The sequence below is a fragment of the Lonchura striata genome, chromosome 5, assembly GCF_046129695.1.
Source record: "Lonchura striata isolate bLonStr1 chromosome 5, bLonStr1.mat, whole genome shotgun sequence".
Classification (NCBI taxonomy): Eukaryota; Metazoa; Chordata; class Aves; order Passeriformes; family Estrildidae; genus Lonchura; species Lonchura striata.
This window is the reverse complement of record NC_134607.1, coordinates 48,783,891-48,806,611: the sequence shown is the minus strand read 5'-3', so window position 1 is coordinate 48,806,611 and position 22,721 is coordinate 48,783,891. Positions and strand designations below refer to the sequence as shown.

General features: G+C 35.8%; 1 protein-coding gene across 1 annotated transcript in view; it reads right to left on the bottom strand.

The window, feature by feature from the left end:
• The window catches only part of OTOGL (otogelin like), a 90,081-nt gene that overhangs the window by 29,418 nt on the left and 37,942 nt on the right, over positions 1 to 22,721 (bottom strand). Inside the window, 9 exon segments of the mRNA XM_077783154.1 lie at positions 468 to 585; positions 1,205 to 1,483; positions 3,052 to 3,219; positions 4,676 to 4,702; positions 5,233 to 5,389; positions 8,096 to 8,212; positions 10,495 to 10,614; positions 12,166 to 12,309; positions 12,763 to 12,897. Coding sequence (XP_077639280.1) covers positions 468 to 585; positions 1,205 to 1,483; positions 3,052 to 3,219; positions 4,676 to 4,702; positions 5,233 to 5,389; positions 8,096 to 8,212; positions 10,495 to 10,614; positions 12,166 to 12,309; positions 12,763 to 12,897 — 1,265 coding nt within the window.

The window sequence follows — 22,721 nt, the reverse complement described above, 5'->3', positions numbered from 1 at the left end:
CATCTCCCAGCATAAAAGTTCCCTCTTCTTACAGGAGAGGGCATATTCCTCCCTTGCTATTCCCACAATTTTTGATCTCTGTCATATAAACACCAGAAGGATGTAGTCGTTTTAGCATAATGGTGTGCTGGTTTAGGATGCAACTATAAATCTACAGAAGGAAATAGCCTTCATTTAATTTAACAGCTTCCTACTTAACCACTACCAGAAGTGAGTCCTCTGGGCTAAATACAAACCCTCTTACTCTTGTGCTGGAAAGCACATCTAAATGGGAATACAAACTGTGGGAAATGAGAGGCTTGGTACAAATGTTTTCATATTACTTGTGAGAGTTTCTCATAAGGATGATATTGAAATCTAGATAGTAAAACTAAATGGATATTGCAGCAGCAGTGATTTTCAGAAAGCATATGGTATGCTTATTACAAAAAACAATACAGCAGCAATATGAGATTAATTTTACTTACAGAGGAAGAAATTTACATGCTATTCCTTCAGGATCACTACATGTCTTAAAACAAGGATTAGCACAAGATTCATATCGCCATTCACACATCCTTCTGTAAGGCACAGAAGCACTGAGTTCTGAGAAGGAAAGAAAGGATTTTTTTATTGATTCAATAGTCAATAAACAATTTAAATTTGAAACCTTTTCTATAACATACATTGAGATCTTCAGGTAAATGAAAAATGAAAAAACAAATAGACAAATTTTTCGGAACCTTCCAATAGGTGAGATTTTGTTCAGTTTTGACTATTTTAAATTTGTTCCAGCTAAAAGGCACTTCAAGCTTTGGCAATAAAAACAGCTATTCCTTTTTACATTATACTCTGGTTTAAAACCTAAAAGGTCAGTTAAACATATTGAAGATACTGTTGGTTGCAGATGCAAAACAATTACCCCAATTCATTTAAAAGAATAGGTATCTATAGATTACTAATGAGATATTAACATACATTGTTTTGTGAAATGTCATTTTCCTTTTCAAAGAGTAAGCCAATGAAAACATAGTTCAAAGATAAAGTGACCATCCTATCTGCAAAAGTTAGAAAATAATAACATTTTGAGATGGAATGGAAGACAGAAAGAAATTAAAAATAAGAAAAAATATTTGTTACTATTGTTGATTAAATACAAGAAAGAAAATGCTCTGAAGGCAAGCAGAAAAAGGATATTTATCCCTGTGGATTATGCAAAATTTACCTTCAATACTAAAGCTACTGAAATGTTTGAATTCTTCTGAACCATCATACTTTTCCACTTTAACACTGGATGAGGTGAGAATGATGAAAAAGCCTTTTTTACTGTGCAGCTCAAAGGCACTGAGCCCTGGACTCCAAAGACCCTGGTGGTGGAAGAAGGTGGCTCGTCTCTGAAAGGAGGCATTTGCCTGCCACTGCTCCAACCCAATGGTTTCATTGTCATGTACACACAGAAAGTAGTTTGGTCTTTCAGCAGATTCAAGGGAAACAAGAGACAGAGCTTCCACAGAAGAAAAAGAAATAATAAATATGGTGAGATTTTCACAGAAAACAACTTATAATTGATATTAAATCCTATACTTTGGCTGTTAAGTGGCTCCTGTTAAAAACTGTCTTTTCACAAAAAAAAAAAAAAAAAAGTCAGTTTTATGTTGCACAAAAGAGAGTTAGAAACACAGTGCAGTGCAGTGGATCCTATAATCCAGAACCACCAGGGAATGTATCAGTTAGACCAAAATTGCATTCAGCCGACTGCTACTAATCTTCAAAAATTATTCCTAAGCAGTCTCAGACTGGAAATTGCATATCTTGGGAGTTTTTCCTCAAGTTTGGACAAATGTCTGACAGCTTAGCAAGGCCAAAATTTCACTAGTAAATGATATCACATTGTACGAACATTGAGGTCAGGCTTTTTTTTATATGCAGTCATATCCAGAAATACTGTAGGAAAATCTATGGCCAAATAAGAGACTTGGCCTCCATTTGCTCTACCGATGCCACAAATAAAAAGTGAAAAAATTCTCTGAAAATGTAAGGCTTTATAAGACTGACTTCATACTTTAATATGATCTTGAATGTCGCCTTGATTTTCAACTTGAATATGGTCTTGAAGTTCTTTAATCTATAGGAATATTATCCCTCATTTACATATGAAAGTCATCTGTGTACTGCACATATATAATGAATTATTTACTTCCATTTTACATGGGGATTTGACAAGACTGAATTAATTTTTCTGTTGTATGTATTTTTCACTTCAAAATCACATCTAAAAACCTAATTTTACCATGGAAATAAACATTCAAATGTTTGTAAACTTAGTTTGAAAATTTTCTGTGGAGAGAAACATTCTTTATGCTGGTTTTTGAGGGTTTGTGATTTTTTTCAACACATTAAATTATTTGACAAAGCAATGACAAAATCTTTATTGATTTAATTGGTACAATCTTCACATATGTGAAGAAAGAAAAATATATACAGAAGGAAAAATATTTAAACAGGTTTATTTTTGTTGTATAGTTTGGATAAGTCTCTGATAAGTAAAACATCGAGTTTATGATTAGCTGTTCACCTAAGAAAATACCTTCTATGTTGCACAGAGATGCTGCTTGTTAGCACAGCAGAAATAGATGATCATTCTGAGTTGCACATTTTCTAGGTCAGGAAAAGTAAAAAATAAGGTGGAAACACAAGGAAGAATCAATTTCACTGGAGACAAAATGTCCTGCATTGACCTTAAGTGTTGATATTTGCTAGATACTTGTGAAAAATTCACCAGTTTCCAGTTATACAAACTAATTGGATTTTTTCACAAAGTTACTCTATTCACTTGTATTTCGTAATATTTCTAAAGTAACTTTTGAAAAGTCAATTTTAAAGCTGGAATTGATGGCTTCTAGTATTAAAAAAATTAAAATTTAAATCCCTCCTTCGTTTTGAAATTGGCCACTTATTCCAAAAACTAAAAATATATAGACTACTTTAGGACATTTAGAAGATGCAGCAAAAATCATTCATATTATTTGAGATATATATCTCACCATTAGCAAAACTGCTGAGAACACTTACATAAATCTTTGTCTTTGAAAAGACCTGGAGTTATCATGAAACTGAAAATTACATTTCCATGTGCTCCATTTCTAGGTAAGGGAAATATCCTTCTGCTAGATACATTAGCTCCTATAATTGTGTCATGCACACCAAAACTTGCCAAAATATAGGGTCCTTCACCAAGACCTACAGGAAGAAAAATCAGACAGAAAACCAAAAATTTTCATTGCATAATATACAAAAGTTAAGTCTTAATTTTCCACTTGGTTCCACTTGGTAGTGGGAACATGCATAACTCTCTACTTGACTTTAACCCCGGCAGGCAGCTAAGCACCACACACCAGGTCACTCACCACACACCTCATGAAGGAATCAGAGGGGAAGAACTGAAAAAAGCTCATGGGTGACATAAAGACAGTTAAATCATGGTTTGGTTTGAGTTTTGTTTGTAGAGAAATAAGGAAAAAGAAAAGGAAATAAAAGAAAACAATTGCAAAAAGAAAACAAAGAAAACAAAGCAAAGTGATCAAAAAGCCAAAATTCTTTACCATCAGCTGACCAACATCTAGTTGAACCCTAAGCAATGCCAGTCCCAGAAAACTGCGCCTCCAATTTCTATTGCTGAACTCAACATCATGTGTTCTGCAACATCCCTCTTGTCAGCTAGAGTCAGTTGACCCAGCTCTGCTCCCTCTAACCTCCTGTGCAGCCCCAGCTTGCTTACTGATGGATCAGCATGAGACCTGGAAAAAGCCTTAATCTATGTAAGCAGTAGCTAAAGCACCACTGTCATCACAAATACAAAATATATTATTAAATTCATGTTAACTATATGGAGAAAATTAGCCAAAACCACTACTCCTTCCTACTTTTTCATTGAATCATAAAATAATTAAGGGCAGAAAAGACCTTTAAGACCGCTATTGTGATGTTTATCATTAAAGCCATATCCTCAAACCTTTTTCAGTAAGATAAAATTCCCTATTACAAAGTAATTGTGGGGAGTCAGCTATACCTAGCAAGATCTACATGCTACTACAATAGTAGGCCAGACTGGAGGAGAAAAAAATCATCTCTAGAATGATCCTCATTATAGGACACAAGTCATCCTCACCATCAAAAGGATACATTAAAAGTCAGATTCATTCATTCATTGTGATTAGTCACATTTCCCTTTTCAATATCTATTGCTCCCTATAAAGTATGTGCACAGTATCCAAATATTAGAGAGGATGACAGGAATTCATCCTGTTAAATTAATACAACTCTCATGCTAAGGTACTATTCTTTTTACAGTACAGTATTGTGAGACTTGTGCACAAAATCCAATGGCCTATCAATGTCCAAATATTGTAGGTCCCAGCTCTGAAATTTAGAGTGCAAACACAAGGAAAGGTCCTTCTAGAGCTTCTCTCTGACTGCTACCATATGTTGTAGAATGATGGATCAATCCACACCCCCCAACACTGAACATTATGAACTTGTTAATGGAGGCATCAGGGATTATTAGGATCATTCAACAAAGCTGGGCCACCTTCACTCACTAAAAAATAAAAATAATTTTAAAACTGCATACATCAAGTAAAAGAAAAAGCCCATAAATTAATTGAGTTTTTAAACAAAAATATCTAATAGTACATACCTTGGTTGTAATATTCACAGTCATAAGCTAAACGAAAAATAAAACAAGCATATTAATATTATTATTATTATTATTATTATTATTATTATTATTATTATTATTATTATTATTATTACAAAGTAACAAGATAATCCATGTATCTCTGCATCTTAAATATGTAAAGTTCATTTCAGGAGAGGAAGTTTCATGTCCCACAAGATATTTTTCGTCCAGTGACAGCTGACCTGAAGGAGGAATTAGTGTACAGCTAAGAACCCTTCTTGCTGTCAATGAAAAGAACAGACTGGGTCTCTTTGGAGCTATACACAGAAAACTGGACATCCACCAGTGCCTTTCCCACAGGCTCTGCACTAACACACCCTAAGCACAGCCAGCCCTTTTCAGCAAGACAGTGAATTTGGGTGTATAAGGATGACACAACTAACACAGAGACAGCTTGAGAGATGTTAACTATGTTTGTTATCCACCTGCTTCTGTCATATTTATATAATTGGGCAGCAAAAAGTCAGGGATGCCCATGAGATGAGCTCTGGAGCATGGCCAGCCCGGGTACATACCACAGAGCAAAGGAGATCGCCAGTGAATCGCTGCTCCTTGCTGGCAGCACTTGTGGGCATAAGCTGCAATACTGGTACACAAACACTCACAGTCCCCACCAAGATTGCAGTTGCATGTATCTGTGTGACAGTTTTTGATAAAAGAAGTCACATCAATCTGGGGGGGAAAGAACAAAAACAGGTGACTTAATTGCATGAGCTGTACAAATTCTAGTTGCAGCAGGAGTTTTGCTTCTGGACTGACTGAAAGAATTAAACACAAAAATTAGATATTTTTCAAAGGTATTTGGGCATATTCCTACACAAAATATATACTTCGAATGAGCAATTTATACCTAAGTTAAAGGTCAAAAGAAAAATTCAGTCAGTGATTACTAAAAAGCATGTTCATCCACACGCTCGCTGTTCATCAATTTTAAAGAATTATTGAAGCTGGCACTTATGCTTTTATAAGGCAAATACTGCCATCTGTAGTCATCCTGTCAGTTTTGCATGAACAACAACAAGATCAGAGGTGTGACTCTGATTACCAAGTTATTAAAGTAATCATTTATACAGGGGGGTTTTCCCAGGGGAAGAAAGCTTATGATCACTGGTGAAATTATGCAGAAAAAAACCATTTCTGCGTTTATCAAGATTTTAATACAATTTGCCCACAAAACTTCATTACATCAGAAACCCACATTCTCTAAAATCTATCAGAATATTGCATGCTTTTGCATGACACACTCTTTCTTGAGTTTAAATCTCTTTTTTGTAAGGTCGAGCAACATTTCCAAAACAATGTTCTTACTCAACACATGTACTGTTTAAAGCAATGCTTTCCTTCAGTTTAGTCTCTGGTCTAGCTCAGCTGTAAAGCACTCAAATGGCACATGTCAGATTACAGAAATACCACCACAGTAACAAAGCAGTACTTATCTACCACGAAGACAGCTTCTCAGCTGGCAGCTGCTAGAAGCTGGCAGGGACTGCATCAAGGGCAGAGAGATGTTATTGTGCTTTCATTCTTTTCCTTGTTTTGAAAACAGGGATACCACTGGGGATGTGGGGGACACACATGAGAACTAGCTCCATTGAAAGCGACAGTAGTAGCTTTGTAAAAATCACCTAACAGCAAACTGGCTCCAAATATCTCAATCTCTCCATAGGTCAGCAATATTCCACTCTTGTGACAAACTGGGAGCCTTGGGCCAAAGTTCCTGCTGAGTTCAGGAATTAGGAAGAAGATCATTTTTTCTCTGTTGTCAGGTTCCTCAGACCCTGATGCATTCAGTCCTTACCTGGGCAGCTGCAATCCATCAGTTGCTGCTAGCCCCAGATACAAGATTTTGCCTCCCTGCAAACTGGAATTGCAGCCTGAGTTAAACTGCAAGGCCGCCTGCCCCACAGACAGGAGCTTGCCTGCATGTACTGCAGGATCTTCCACCCACATAGCAGCAGCAGCAATAAGCACGTTGGGAACCCCCATCTATGTTTTCTGATCTTTCCATGCCCCCAGTGTCAGTCTCTGCTCAGGCTTTTTTCTTGGCACCCTGCTCCCCAGCCAGCAGTCAGCTGTGCATGCCCTTGGTAGGAGGTCACTCTACATTACTTTTGCAGGCGCTGTACTTTCACTGCTGATTAACAGGTTCTAAAAACACAGGAAAGATGTTACTCTCCCATACAAGATAGATGTATACGTGTGGAAATACTTGACTACTAATTAAATCACATGTTCCTGACATAGATTTTTTAACATAATTATGCTAGATTTCTGGCATAATATTTACAAATTCTAATCACAACATGGATAAGATATAGAAAATTAACATTCAAGAGAAAAGATCTTTCTAAGTTGTTATAATAATACAGTTTCTTAAAGACTCACAAAAGTTCTATTTTTATGTATTATTTGCCACTTCGAAAATACACTCATCACTATGTTTTCAGGCACATGCTCAAAAAATTCTTTACATAGTAACTTAAGTCAACATTAATAAATCTCTTGGGTTAAACTACTGCCACCTCCTTCACAGGCAAATTCCTAACCATGTTGATATCCAGCTTCAGTCAGGAAGTCCAGCTGAGACAGCTAATGATCTCATTTAGTATTAATACTCTTGAAGAAATTAAGATACTTAGATTAATTGTTGTAGTGGTTCTTGCTTGTTCAGGTGTAAAGAAGCACCTAAATACCATTGGGAAGCAAAAATTAGAAATAGGGAAAAATGTATAAAGCATGTCTTGCACTGATAATGGGTGGATTAAAATGGAATAAGAGATTACCATACAAAATAGTGTTTTCCCCGTATTGTCTAGGCTGAACTGGAGGACATTCTTGTAACTCTTTTAACTCATACTCAGCCAGGTATTGGGAAAACAAGGATACCAAACCTCAGAGGTTTGATAAAACCAGACAATAAGCTGCCAAACAATTAAAAATACCAATAGCTTGAAAGAAGAAATCTTGCTCTTTCATATTTCTTTCTATATAAAGCAGGACACAACAAAATAAAAGCATTTGAACTAAGCTGTAGGTGCATTACACATATACTCACTTTAGAATCCCTCAATTTATACAAATTTACAATTTGCAAAACTTAGCTACCTATATAGACAAAAGGTATAAATAAAACCTTAAGAGGACAGAACCTTTGTTATTCAGTAGATTAACTCGCAATTCTCTTACCACTTTTATTTTTAGGTTCCAGTCTTGAAAGGAACAAGGAGCTCTGCACAAATATAGCCCACCCAAACAGAGATACTTGCAGGGCTTTATTCTTTGTCCTCACATTTAGACTGAGGGTACTGGCAAGAAGAAATTAATTACTGTAATTTTATTATTTTAATGAGAGCAATCTTGGATATTTAATAAACTTACCACATTGCGACAAGGTGCAAAAAGATCACTGTATAAAATTGAGCATTCCTTTTTTGCATAAGGAAACTTGCTCTGATGTACTTCACATGGTCTCAGTGTTTCATTTGGACTCTTGCACTTGAAAACAAGCAAAAAACCCACAAATATTTTATAGGTAGGTGTGTTTATCACTGACTCAGGTACACCATAGTATCATATAATTCAATACTTTCATAATCAGAAAATAAAAATTTCAGTTCTATGTTCATCTTCTTTCCTTGATTTGTTTTTATAATTGAAAACATTTGCACCAAAAAAGAATCTTTTGTTTTGTTCTACAGCACTAAAATGTTCCTGCTGTCTGCTCAGTGCATAAAGACAAAATGTTTTCTTTGTGACACATTATAATCATTACCAGAGCAACCAACTGTAACATCACAAACAAATACGTGATCCAAATCCATCCTGGGTGGTTTTCACTGACTTTAAATGGAGTCATACTACAGATGGCTTTAGCCCTGTAAGTTCAAATAAAGAAGCAGTGGTAGGAAGGGAGCCACTCATTAAAATATAGTCAAAGATCATCGTGATAACACAAAAATGGGTGAGATGCAATTACATTACTTATAGAATCTCTTCAAAAAGAAAGAAAAAAAAAGAATAGAATAATATAGGAAATGGACACTCAGCTCAGAGAGAACACGAGTTCATCTGAAACCATGCTGTGCTGGTGCTGCAGGCAAGGTGGGTGTAATGCACCAGGAGAGTGTGCAATGAATGCATAGGCATCGTTGGAGTGTCCCACAGCAGCCTTAGCTGCAGTGCATCACTCACCTATGCTGCCCTCCTGGCCAGGTGCTCAGACACTGCTGTGAGGACATGTGCTGCCACTCCCAGGAAGGAGAAGCCCTGGAAGCATGTCCTGCTTCACAGTGCTAATACAAGCACATTTCCCAGTAGCAGAGCTGGGTTCTAGGCCTCCAGCTATCAAATACTCCTTTACAGTACTTCTATTTTTCAGAAATGGTGACCAGGATACATCTTTACATGTCAAAGGTCCTTTCTGAAAAAATCCTGAAGGTCTATTGCAGGGCAGATGAAGTGTCAAGTCTTTCTGAGCAAAGCCAACCAGCAAGACCAAAGATCTGAGTGCTTTGACAGACATAGGTATCAGGAGATGACATGAGATTTTACAGATATGTATCTCCACCAAAAAGTAAGGTGCAAGTCTGTGAGGCATATGCAAAAATTATAAAATCCTACAAGTTAATGAGCTGTGCAAACACTATGCACCTTTTTAAAGGAGACACTGAATTGATAAATTGAAAAAGAAAAAATCATGAACTTGATAAAAGTATTCACACATTTGTTTATGTAGGACCTTCTAGATGAGCAGGATAACTCTACAAATTAGTCTTGCTTGCTTATGATATTTAAACATTTCATGTAGAATAAAATATATCTGAAGGGAGATATTGAGGCAGAGAAGCCTCAAAATCTTTATTCCAAAGCATTCTTCCATGAGGTGAGAGATAAATTTCCTACTGTGTCAAGGAGAGAACAGATTAAAAACTGGTCCTGACAGACATCCAAAGGGAATGCATTACAAATAATGACTTTTCAGGAGGTCCACAAGGCTATAAAACTTTACATCTTCTCAGCAAAAATTAATGAAACGCCTATTCTCCTGTGTTATAAACCAGAGTTGCAACATAAATGTGTGTTATAAACACCATTTGGTGTTATATATATAACATTTATAACATTATAAATTTATATATTTATAACATTATACATTTATAACACCAAATGATGTTATAAACCGTTCACTCCCTACAGCATCCTCCTACCTTCTCCTCAGAATCCACGTTTCCATACTGGGTTGATCCTGTTGCTGTTCTGAGCCTTTTCTGCCCATCCCTTCACCGCCTCAACTTTGTCAGTTTATTCTGTTTAGAAAGTGCCACTAAAATAAATCTTCATTTTATTTTTAGTGTTTAGAAAGAAACTCTTCCAGGCCTCTTTTTTCCAGCATTCAGATTCTGTTTACTTTCACTATTCTGATGCCTCCAACCCCAGAGACATTATAATTGCTTTTAAAATTTGGATAAATCAAAAATACCAGAAGCAGTGCACCCAACTTTGTAGAATACTGAAATGCAGACGCTATAATTGTCTTACACAGGGGAAAACATATCCTTCCCTAAAGAGATCAATTGGTATCATTTAAATTCTGTATGTTTGCTATGACATATATTATTAACACATTTCATATCTACGGACACAAAAATTAAAATATCCTCTTATACAGTGACCATAATTTTAGAAAATACCTGTACATCATGTGCTTATAATGTGCTCATTTACAAATTAAAATCATAATATTTTTTCTCTACATTTTTATTGGACATGGGACTTACCTGTCCTAATACCCAGCTGTCTCCAAACACCTGTGCATTTCTCACCTCCATGTTGTTTGATGTAGTCAGATCATTTGAAGTATATTTGTCAAAATTTCCACACAAGCCTGCTAGTTTACCCTGAAAGAGAAAAGAAGTTTTGTCATAAACTTACAGTCAATAATTGGCACAAATGACACACATGGAATATAAAAATTTTTAAGTAAAAACTGTGAATGTAAATCTGACTTATCCTTTGAAAATATCTGACATTCTGCTATGCCTGCAGTACCATATTGTAAATATCTTTTAACAGAAATCAGTGGTTTTCTTCGTATTTTCCAGAACTTCTTCTTACTGCCTGCCTGTGAAAACAGACTGGAATCTAGTAATATTTTTTTCTGAAAGCTCAGTAGTGATTCCAGTCCAAAAGTCAAAAGTTCAGGTGAATTATTTAACGATTGTGAAGCCTGATTAGTTGTTGTCATTAAAACTTGCTGCCTCTAATTTTAGTTCACAATAGCTAGAAGATTTGTAATAGCAATTATAAAAGAGACAGTTGCAACTTTCTTTCCTTGCACATATGCTGCTGATAGAAAAACTATGTATATGTGCATACATATATAAATATATAGGAAAATAGACATTTCTGCACAACAATAAAAAGTAGAGTTGGATTTTTAGGGTGCTGTGGCTCACACTAATGAGTTCTTTTTTCTTCAGTTCTGTTGCAGACATCTTCCCGCACTGGAGTCTCTGGAAGAAATAGTCATTGGAAAGAGAAAGAACGGGAAGTATTTGTGTTCCTAAATGAAACCTGTAGAACTCAGAAGCCTATAATAATTTTTCTTTAAAACTACATTAGATGGTCATTATAGCTTTGACTTACACTTCAAAGAATCTGATACTGTATTCTAGCCTAGCATGCTTTTTTTTCTTTTGCTGAATAAGCCCCATCTTCATACAAGTCTTCCTGTTTGAAACAAAGAATAATGTCATTCTGAATTGCACTGATATGGTTACTCTGCCAGCACCCAATGATTGAGTTGCAGAGACATGAAGGTAGATTATCGTATAGAAAAAGAAGAACAATTGGGAAAAAAAGGAGTCTTGAATTCTTCCTTGCATCATGACTGAATCCTGTCACAATATATGCATTAGGTTTAAATATAAGGTTTTTTCTAGGTCTTTTTCTGCATTTTGTCTTTTTAAATTAAAGCAAACATGTGACTCCATCTGTTCATCTCAGAAGCCTCTACTACATCCCAGGTTGCAGTTCCAACATCAGTCTAATGCAATCTGTACTACAAACTTGCCATCTTCCAGGTCACTGGGCATGGAAGCATCTTTTACATTGGCTTTAGGCAATGAAAACATTCAGTGAGCTGGGTAACTCAAAAACTACCCCTCCCTTCCATCCCCCAAAGTATCTCTGAGTCAGAGCCGAATCACTGCATATCTCCAAGGCTGCAGTGTATCAAGCAACAGAGTGAGCATACGTTTAGAAACCACTCCTTCTCTTCAGAAGTTGCTTTCTCCATCTCTTCTTACCTGGGAAACACTAGCAGCTGAACAAGCTATATCACTGGGAAAGCTAGTCTTGAAGGAAAGACTATCACAGCTATTCAATAAAAGATCACATTAGCAATATAGAGAATCGACACAAAATCTTGGGTTTATATTTCAGCTCACCTTCCATCGAGGTCCAACTTTTACATGCATCATTGTCTTCTTATCCCACAGAACTGTAATGTCCTGTTCTGGAAAGTGTATCACAGTATAATATCCAGCCTTCCAGAGCTGATAGTTAGATTTGTTGTCTTGTGCCCCTAGGGTCTTCTGACACAAATGAATATTTATTAAGATCTACTAAAGTAATGCTACCACATTACAGCAGAGCATATATTGAAGAATACTTAGCATATAGCTGACTCAATAATATTAGTAGAACTGTTGTTTAATTCTTTGATATTTTGTCTTTTCAGTCACTGAAGTTTGCTTCATTCTTTGGTTTCTCTTTCTAAATCAACTGAAAATAAACTCATAAATGCCAGTATGTTTCAACTCCTTGAGACTTTTGGGCAATCTTCTTTGTATGACAAATAGAACTTGAAAAAAAAATGGGGAAAAAAAAGTGTGTTCTGGGACCTGCTGCTTTAACCAGGCCTAAACACTTGTACTACATTTACTCAGACTGGGAGATGCTTTCCAAAAACATGCCCCTTTAGAGCTGTAAATTTGCAGTGCTTATCTTAAAAGGCAACCAAAAAAGGAAAGAAAACAACTAACCTGCTTCTCAGAAGGTTCACTAAAATAAATCTCAGTTTCTCCAACAGTGATGAAAACATTCTTTGAGCAAACAATATCATTGTCAAAGCACTTTTTGTTCTGAGCAATTATAGATATATTTGAGTTATCTGTGCTCTGCAACATTAAGAAGAAATAATTTTACTTATGTATGCAATTGCATTTCAGATTTATTCTACGCTTACCATCACAAAAAAGAAAAAAAAAAAAGGATACTTTAGAATTTACACACATTTTAAATTAACTTTAAGCAAGTTACCAAATCAGGAAGTGCATTTTTAAATTCAAAATTGAGCCCACAAACTTTGGAGTTAAATTCAAGGAGCCATTATGTACAGCTGTGACTCCTCCTGCTGAAGACTTTACAAACTCAGAGGATCAGGCTACCTCTAAAATAAGAGTCTGGCTTAGGCTTTTAAAAAATCCTTATAGTTGGAATCTAATATTTATGGCACAGTGTGCTTGTTGAAATTTAGACATGCTATAAAAAGAGCTTTATTTTTAAACCAAGGTACATGAGATCAAGATGTTTTCATGTTTCTAAAACCAAGAAATCTTCCATCCGTCAGTAATAGAACAGTTTCTGTGCCACCACACAACAAAATTCACAAAACCATGAGTCATACTCAACGTTATTGGAGGGGGTAAAGGTTTCTGCCAATATTTTTGTTTGTAGGGTGGCGTTATATTAACATTTAGAAGATTTGAATATTTTGTTGTCCTGATTTACTGGTGTTTTAGTACTTCAAACTTAAATGTACTGCCTTGCCAATCCCAAATCTTTTGGCTCTACAGCCCATTCATTATTTTTGCATTCTAGGCACAAAAAAAAAAATCACCTTTGCACCTTGGCTCAACACATCTGTTCATTCACCTATAGCTTCTGTGGTTCTTCTGTGTAATTCCCCGTAGTAAGATTTTATTTGAACAAAGGAGATGAACTGTCTTTTCAGTTGCTAACACTACCACAAAAAAAAAAAATGAAGTTGTGTTTTTCCTGTTATTTCCTATTTTAATTTGCTTTTCTGTTCTTTTCTGTACCGATCCTTGCAAATCAACAAGCAGCCATAACTATAGAAATTACTTGAGAAAGTTAACTTCATAACATTAATATGAACTACTGTTAATATGACACACTGTTTCTGAATCTGGTTCAATCTTTGAATAAATTCAGTCCTACAGTCATCAGAAACCTGAGACAGACATGAAATAAAAATCTTGGAAATGGCAAGTAACACCCACTGACTAATCTAATCTCATATGGGACACTTGGGTAGTGCTGGGAACAAAAAGGTTCTCTTTTGCTAAAACTCTTTTTGTTCCCACCCTCTTTTGAACATACTCTCTGAGACTATGATTAGATAAAATTAATTGGAGGTACTAATGGGCATGGTGTGCAAGATGGAAATGGTTGCTCTCAGCATCTCCCCAGTCCTGGGAACTACTCTTGGCTCCCAGAAATGCTGGGAGCATTGAAGAGCATTGAAGAGCTCCACTCGGTCACAACAGGAGGCATCCTTCGCCTTGGTGTCTGCCCACAGCATCTTCCCCCAGAGCTTTGCTCCCTCCTGTGGTCAATGTACCACTGCCTTGCTCAGTGTACCCCCAAAAGTTGCTGGCTACTTACTCCTTACTATTTCTTGCCTATCTCACATTTGTACCCTTATTTATTCTGTGCTCATCAGAATTCAAGAATTAAAAAAATCAGTAATTTCTCTTCATCAGTGAGAAATACTGCATGCATAAAACATAGGTTCTATAGGAAGCAGTTTGTATATTTTTTTCTTAGTGAAAGTCAAAAGTAATTTTTTCTTAGTAAAAGTCACCAAACCCTTTAAAGAACACTTTCAATCTAAAATCAAAAACAAACCCAACCCCAGATGATGGAAAGTATAGAGGCATTTTTTTCCCACACACAGAACATGCTACTGTTTTGCTACCCTTAGTCTAGCATGGCCCACAAGCCAGAGGATGCTGCTACCTGGCAGGGAAAACACTACAGCAAGCAAGTGCTTGTGAATGTGATGAGCACAAGTTGTGGGAGACTGCCTGCAAGCCCTATGTATCCTAATGCCAGGGCTTAGGAAACAGATGGTACTTGCCAGGAGTTAGCTTGGAAGGCAGCAGTTACATGGGTAAGGTTATTCACTAACTGCTTAGTGGTAAGGGCATGTAGGAAATCAGATCTCCATGATTTAGCAAGGGAACCCAGTTTAAAAGTATTTAAAGTTTCAAGGTAAAGTTCATCTGTTCCATTTTGTTGTAAATTCGTGTTAGGTTGCACTCAAAATAAAACCGGTCACTATCTTATTGGGAAATACACTATGTTTTGATTAAACCAAGCCTGCTGCTGGAGTACCAATTATTCCTCTCAAAGTCAGATAACAGCCCAGAGCAGTTTTTGATTTATTGGATGTGATGTGGTAAATTAAAAAGGAGACAATGTCATTAGTTTGGTAGATAGGATGCAAACTGAAACATTCTGTGCTGGGCAACTGAAAAATGAGAAAAGGAGTTACTCCCCACGATGGCTCAGCGCAGAGAAGGACTTTGCTTGCAGTCTCTGGGTCTATTTGGTGCCTAGGACACTATGGGCTCTTTTCATTGCACAGGTTAGCTTAGCCTCAGCAAAAAGGGACACTCTGAGTTAATAGGGAAGTAATGTCTTCCTTGTAAGAAAAGAAATTAAGATCTTGATTTTAAATAAGGATAGTGAAATCAGGCTAATTATCCCACAGTGAAAGTACACCTTTTTTGGCAATGAAGTCAAGTCCTTGAGGCAGCAGCGGGTAGCTATATTAGTTATGCTAACTGAAGCTGCTGCCTGTGCCTTCTGCCAGTCCAGGCCAATCCCTTCAGCTGAACAGCATCAACATACTAAAGTCAGAAGTTTTTGTATATGGTTGGGATTTGAGCCAAGAGCACACACTGAGTTATATTTCAAGTTAACTCTGCAGTACAGATAAGCCTGGAGCCAGGAAGTGTTTTGCTGACCAAAGCCAGAACAAGGAGTCCTGAAGACACTTGAAGTACTTCCTTACTTATAAGACTGCATGATGGTGTTAAATTACTAGAAATTATGCAGGACAGATATGCATAGAGACTGTGCTAGTAGTTCAGTAGAGTAATGAGTAAATCACACTTTTAAGAAAAAAGGGCTTTGTATTAAATCCTGAATCTTCTGTGCTTTCTCTTTTTCTAATTAAATCTTAGGCCTAAACTCAAACATAAAAATATCATTATGGATTACATGTTTGTTTTGGCTCTAAACTTTCACAAAATTATTTGCTTTCCATACATTTACAAAATTATTTGCTTGCTGTTCTCTCCATATAGGTCAATAGATACCTTTCCAAGCCATACAATACTAGACAAATTCAAAGACAGTTTCTATCACAGTCTTCAAATTATTCTGTAGCTGCTGCACAGGCAGCGTCTTCTTTCAATAAAGAAGAAATAAAGTGCAGCTGAAACTTAGCACTTAACTATTACCAGCGCAAAAGAAAAGACTATTCAGATAAAGCGAGGATCATCTTCTGATGTTTATATAAGACAGGGAGGTCTTAAGCAAATCTCAAGAGTTCTTGAGGAATGTGATGGTATAAATGATAATGATCAAGTTCCACCTCTCTAATCTGCACTAAATCCACACAAATATGAAAACAAGCTTTTGTCACTACCACTAGAAGAAATGTCTGAGTAGACACTAGGAGCAGGTCTAATGAATAACAAGGTGGGGGATTTTTTGGTTTTGTTTTTTTCTGCACAGCCTCTTTCCAAGGCAGAGTCACTCATTACCTTTTTAGGTAAAATGCACCCAGCAGGGGATGTACTTCAGTTCATCATGTGAAACCTACTTATGCTGACAGAAACTAGAAATAAAATGGTTTTCCCACTGCAAGAGTATCTTCCCACGTAAATTACCATATCCAGCCTGTTCCAACTTAATATCAGTGTCTTTGTGATAACATGGAGTTGCCAAGCAACAGAAAAGACAGAGTCACAGCTCTGGGCAGTCAGTCAAAAGCTCATTGTCAGTCCCACTTCTCAGGACATTCTTTTTCTAGACTTCACTGCACTTTTTTTTAATATATTTCTTCCTAGTCAAAAAAGTAAAGCACTGCTTTCCTTTTTCTGGTTTGGTGTTGGTTTGGGGGTTTTTTTAGCAGTGCTTGGGAATGCTAGAGTTTATTTTTGTTAGAAACTTTCTATTTCAATATCCTGTTAGAAATCTCCTGTCCCTTTTAACCAATTCTGTGTAGTGTGCTTACATCGTCAAAATGCAGCCTGGGGAAGAAAATATAATTGGCTGTATTAATTTATTTGAAAGTTTCATCAAAATCTCTCTAACTGTTCAGTGTAAAGACTCATTTTTTCCATTCTCAATACCCTTATTTACCCATTACTTTTCATTTATTCCCTACAAAATTGCAAACTAGGGTGGCCATAAAGACATATAAGGACATCCTGTGAGTGGCATAAAGATAAATTAGACCTATATTCCTTTTCCTTTAATGATGTTTTTGGTGTTTTCATACATAGCCACAAAGAGAAGTGCAAAAATCTCTAAAAATATTGAAAAAAAAATACAAAGTAGTTTAAAAAGTAGAATTTTCTTTCTTCTTCCTACATATTTTCAGAGAGATTCCTTAGCTCTGTTCAGATTTAACATTTCAGGAGATTTTATGGAAAGTCAGAATTAGCTTGGTCATGGTTTATTGGCTCGGAGTTTCTTCTGAAGGAACTTAATATTTGAAACTATTACTTCTAGGAAGCTTGATCCAGGAGAAGTAAAACATATTAGCCCATATTTAATGAGCATTTGGGCATAAATATGTAAGTTATTTTGGGGAGTAGACAAATGCCTTGGCATCTAACTTGTTCTTGCTCTATTCATTTCCTGTGACATTTTACTATGGACTTGATCTCCAGATAATCAGTGGAAATGCATTAATTATGCAAAATTCATTTTAATTGACACTAAGAAGCATCTCTTATTGAAAGGCTTCCCTTTTTTTGCTGCTGCACCTAATTTCTTCTGCACCTTCCCAGAATTACATATACAGTCCATGTAAATTTATTTGATCCCTGTTTTTGCATCCCATACTAATTTGTATCAGCAAATAGTCATTCCCACAGCTATTAAAACAATGAAGCAATATTGCTTGGAGTCAACAGATGGCACTGAAACACACTGTCTCAGTCTGGGAAGAAATCCACATGAAAGTTGGGAAAAATATTGTGGGAAAGATAGTGGGTGATCCTTTTACACGAGAGAGAAAAGAGAGGAAAGAAATTGTAATAGCACTTTTTTTACAACCAATTTTATGTATTTTTATACAAGTATTTAAAAAAAGAATAAAAAAAGACATTTAGGAACTAAGAATCTGAGAGCCAAATTGCTTATGCAAATGCACATTAATTTTCTTTTCCTTTACATCTTTTACACGGCTGCAGAGTATTTTCACCCAAAATATAGCAAAGAAGCTTGCAATACACATGTAAGATACAAGACATTTCTAGCTTTGAAGCACAGTTGAATAGAATAGGAGGAGAGCAACATGACTGAGTAGATTCACTGATGAAAATTCAAGAGGAGTGAGATTATTCCAGCTACTGACTTACCCTCCAACAACTTCCAGATGCTTGCTAATGCATCCATGATAACTCTTTCCTATTTCTTTAAAAATGACTTCTGAAAAGGATACCTCTCAGGCAGAATAAACTCTCAAAAAATCCAAAAATATGTGTGACAACTATGTACATGTATATGTATATGTATATGTATATGTATATGTATATGTATGTATACATATGAGCAACAGGAAAAACATACCATTATATAATAATTTCTTTATATATAGAGGCTTTTTCTAGCAGATTTTACTGCAATAAAGAGCTGTTAGGTATTCTGAAGGTTTGTCAACAATAAAATCCAAATAGTTTTTTTAAAAATATAATAATAATGAAAATACATAACAGAAAATATTTTACTTTATCTACTTAAAATAGAACCTTGTTCTAACTCAATATTTCTTAATTTTGAAAACACTAGAGAGATATCACTGAAAAAGTTTTGATGTTCTTTTTTTCACATTTTAAAAGAACTATATTAAAGGGTTTGAGAAAAAAATCATTTAAAGCAGATTTCCTTTTGTTTCATTTACTTAATTTTGCCTGCTTGTGTACCAGATCTAGCTTTTGCACAGGTCATATTACTGCAATCTCTTTCTAATTAAACATGACACCTTCTGTAGACTGAAGATTTGAGAATCTTTGAATATTTGTTTCCAAGTGACACAATCTGTAATATGAATTATTCTGAATTACAAATCAGCAGTACAGTTGGTGGTGTTAGTTTTAATATCTAAGCATGCATTTACATGTATTTACATGAGACCTGTTAGTGTTGTTTTATTAATAAGTGCATGATAAATGTTAATATTTTGTTGTTAGTTGTAATGATAAACCGCAACAAGAAAATAAAGGACAAGGGCTCCATCAAATGATTGCAGAAGCTAGAAAGCTGAAACTTGCACAAAGCTGTTATGTTTTGCAATATAAAAGAATGTAAAGTGTGTTCATTTACACTGCTGAAGTTTAGTTTTTATATATTCAGAAAAAACCCCAAACTTCATATCCTGACCTTAATCATTATAAATTGAATTCATGGTTCTCATAGTTCACCAACACCCAGAGTCAGAGGCCATAAACTAAGCAGCACCTGCAGGTCACTGGCCCAAGCATCCAACACCTCCCCACACAGAGAAGGGCTGGGTGCTACCGCTGCACACACAGCTCTGAAACAGCATCACATCACTCTGGGCTTTGCTCATCTTTATCATCAACAGTCCACAAAGCTGAGCCCACCAGAGGCCCTCAAGCAGCCATCCTGTGAACTGCCTTTTCAGGCAACCATAAGAGTAAAACAATCTGGAGTCAGTATGGTCAAAGGGCTTTTGGATGATGAACATTAACCAAAAATCAGAAATTCAAGGCAAAAGGTCACTAAAGAGCAAAGTCCTCAGTAAGGGAATCCAACTTCTGAATCACACTACGCAAACACCACCTCCAAATTGCCATTATAGTGGTAAGAATATTTTCCCCAAGCCTTTCCTGGAAGCCCTCCATGTTAATCTGCACAAGTTGAAAGAAATCTTTCCTTTGTTGGAGAATAAAAGTGATTCATTCACTGCATAATTTAATGGTCTGGAGAATCAGGTGGTGGAGGCGGAAAGGCATGTAGAGGTAATTGAGTCTGAAATCATTGATCTGAAGAAAATGGAACCAGAGCATAAATCCGTTGCCAACTGTAATCAGATCTTTTGCTCACAGAAGAAATAGAACAAATAGAAAAACAGGTACAGCTGAAGACAGGATGGAAAGGGATGTCTCCCCGAGGGAGCTTGCTATTGACCCTTACAGGACTTCCAGAGACCCAGAAAAAAAAAAAGAGGGCATCCAGAAAGATTTCCTCTGAAATCATGGGACTAATGAAAAGCAAACTGTTGATATTCTTTGCAACTAGAGCAGAGCAAACTATTCACAGTAAATAATTTTTTTTCACTAAAATATAGTCTCTTTCTTTTTTGGGCACAAATTTTCACACAATACATCATTATTTCTGTGCAGTTACTGCTGCTATAAATTATTTGACAAGTATTTTAAGTGGAAATATTTTGGTGCATCATTTACTCATAAAGTCATACAAGAGAATATGGCTTGAGGATTAGGTATGTTAACTAAAAATCTAAAGGCACTCTGATTGAAAGCCCATGTACAGTTTTATTCCCAGAAAAAATGGAAATTGCTTTTAGAGTCTGGTGTCCAATTTTAAACATTTGTAATTTCAAATTCAACTTTTTTTTACTTTCTCCTTAAAATCTCCAGAATCTATTATAAGAAACTATTTGTCTTAACTATAAATAGTCAGCTTGACAATGTTGATTAACCATGAACCTGCAGCTTTAATCCTCTATAGGGTGACTGACAACAAGAAGAATGTATTTATTTTACAAATAGGCTATGAGAGAGACCATGCCAAATATTTAATTCTACAGCTTTGCCAATTTCATGGATCTACAGTCTGGCTACCTGGCACAAATGATGTTGAAAAAGAGCTGCACAAAAAATTACACAAAATATTCAATAAGGGAGAATAGGATAAATCCTACTTCTGACTCCTCAGATGTGTCAAACGAGTAATTGAAAAATTGTTGCTTTCTGTATGATTCATCCATCTTATGCCCAGACATCATCTGAAAAATTTACCACTCAAGATAAATATATCAGCAAATAATGACCAAAGGATTATCAGTGCATCAAACAACCTCTATATTAAGCACTCTAATAAAAGTGTAATTTACTAAGAGCTTTGAACTTGCTTCAAGTTACAAAAGAAGGGGAATGCAAGAGAAGAGTTCACTGGCTGTATTCCCCAGATCAGTCCAGGTATCTACCTCTGGGGACTGCTCAGCCAGAGGAGAGCCACTTGGGAAACTGTAGTGGTGGTTCCTGAGCTGATGTATGTTTTGTTAAATGAACTTAACTTGAATGGGCTCTTATGTAACGTCTGCTGACCCAAAAGAGTTACATCTGTGCTTTTAATTGGCATAATGGTCTGATTATTTGATCAAATGGCTCAAAATGTTTGCTGCTATCATAATCCTCCAACTTTGGCTTCAAAAGAGTTTTCATGATTGCATCAAAAAAGCTTAAAAAGGGTACTTTAAAATGCTGAAACCTCTAATGGCAGGGGAAAAGAAGTGAAAATATTTACCTCATACTTTGAATTTAAGAGTAATCTTTTAAATAGGAATACTTGAGGATGAGACCTTAGTTATGCTGACCTGCATCTTTCAAGATACAGGATCAAAACAGTCCATCCCTTTCTGTGCTTTAGGATCTTCTTGACAACTTAAGGTCAGTGGAAGCCTAAGATTAGTGGAAATACTTCAGTGGGGGTTTTGGGGTATTTTTTTAAAAGGCAGATGAGCATTGCAACAGAGCACCCTCTCATTTGAGAATATTCTGATGGGTAGTTTATCCCTCTGAACTCCTGCTTGAAATCTGCCCCAAAGCAGAGAAAATATTTTTTATTACAAATGCTACTAATTTTTTTTAAATATTTTTTTCTGAGAAAAAAATTTCTTCTGTTTCACCTAAGAGAACATTTCTGAGGGGCTCCAAGTGCACTCACCCTTCAAGACTTACTAAAAGTTCTGAGCTGCAGGACTGAAAACCACCACAGAAATAAAAAGGCCAAGACTTGTCATAGAAAGACATTAATTTTACTGTAAGTGCAGGTCTATGAAATAGGTAAGTGGAAGAAACAGACAGCAACCAGTAAAATGTTTACCAGGAAAACAACCCCATTTTTTGGAGGAAAGAATGTAGCATCATCAAAGACAGTAAAATAAGACAATAAGCAAGAAAATGGATGAAAAAATATATTTAAATATTTTCAAGTAAGAAACTATTTGACTTTAATTTTATTGTTCATATTTAGATTAGCAAAATGAAGTGTTTACATGATCGACAATGATAAATGAGTTGGTCTGGTGAGGTTTTTTTTTTAACCTTCAAAATAACTGAGATTTTAGAATGTTAAAAATAAATATTGATGCTTTCTCCGTGAATGTCATTCATCTATATAGGGACTTTACATCTCAGTATGTAATGTAACTCCTAATTCCTTTATAAAAGAGAAGTTATTATTTCATGAGACCTTACTACCCTAATATTCTTAATTGCTGATCTAAATATTTTATGTCATTTTTCTGCCCAATGGACAAATCTGTTGACTAGCTATAAAGGGCTTTTTCATACACTTACAGTCACCTTAAACAAAAAGGCCTGACAGGAGACACTGATGCTGAAAACAAGTAAGTTTCATAATTGGCTGAAAGCTTATACTTGATTTTTCTCCCACAGGAGCACAA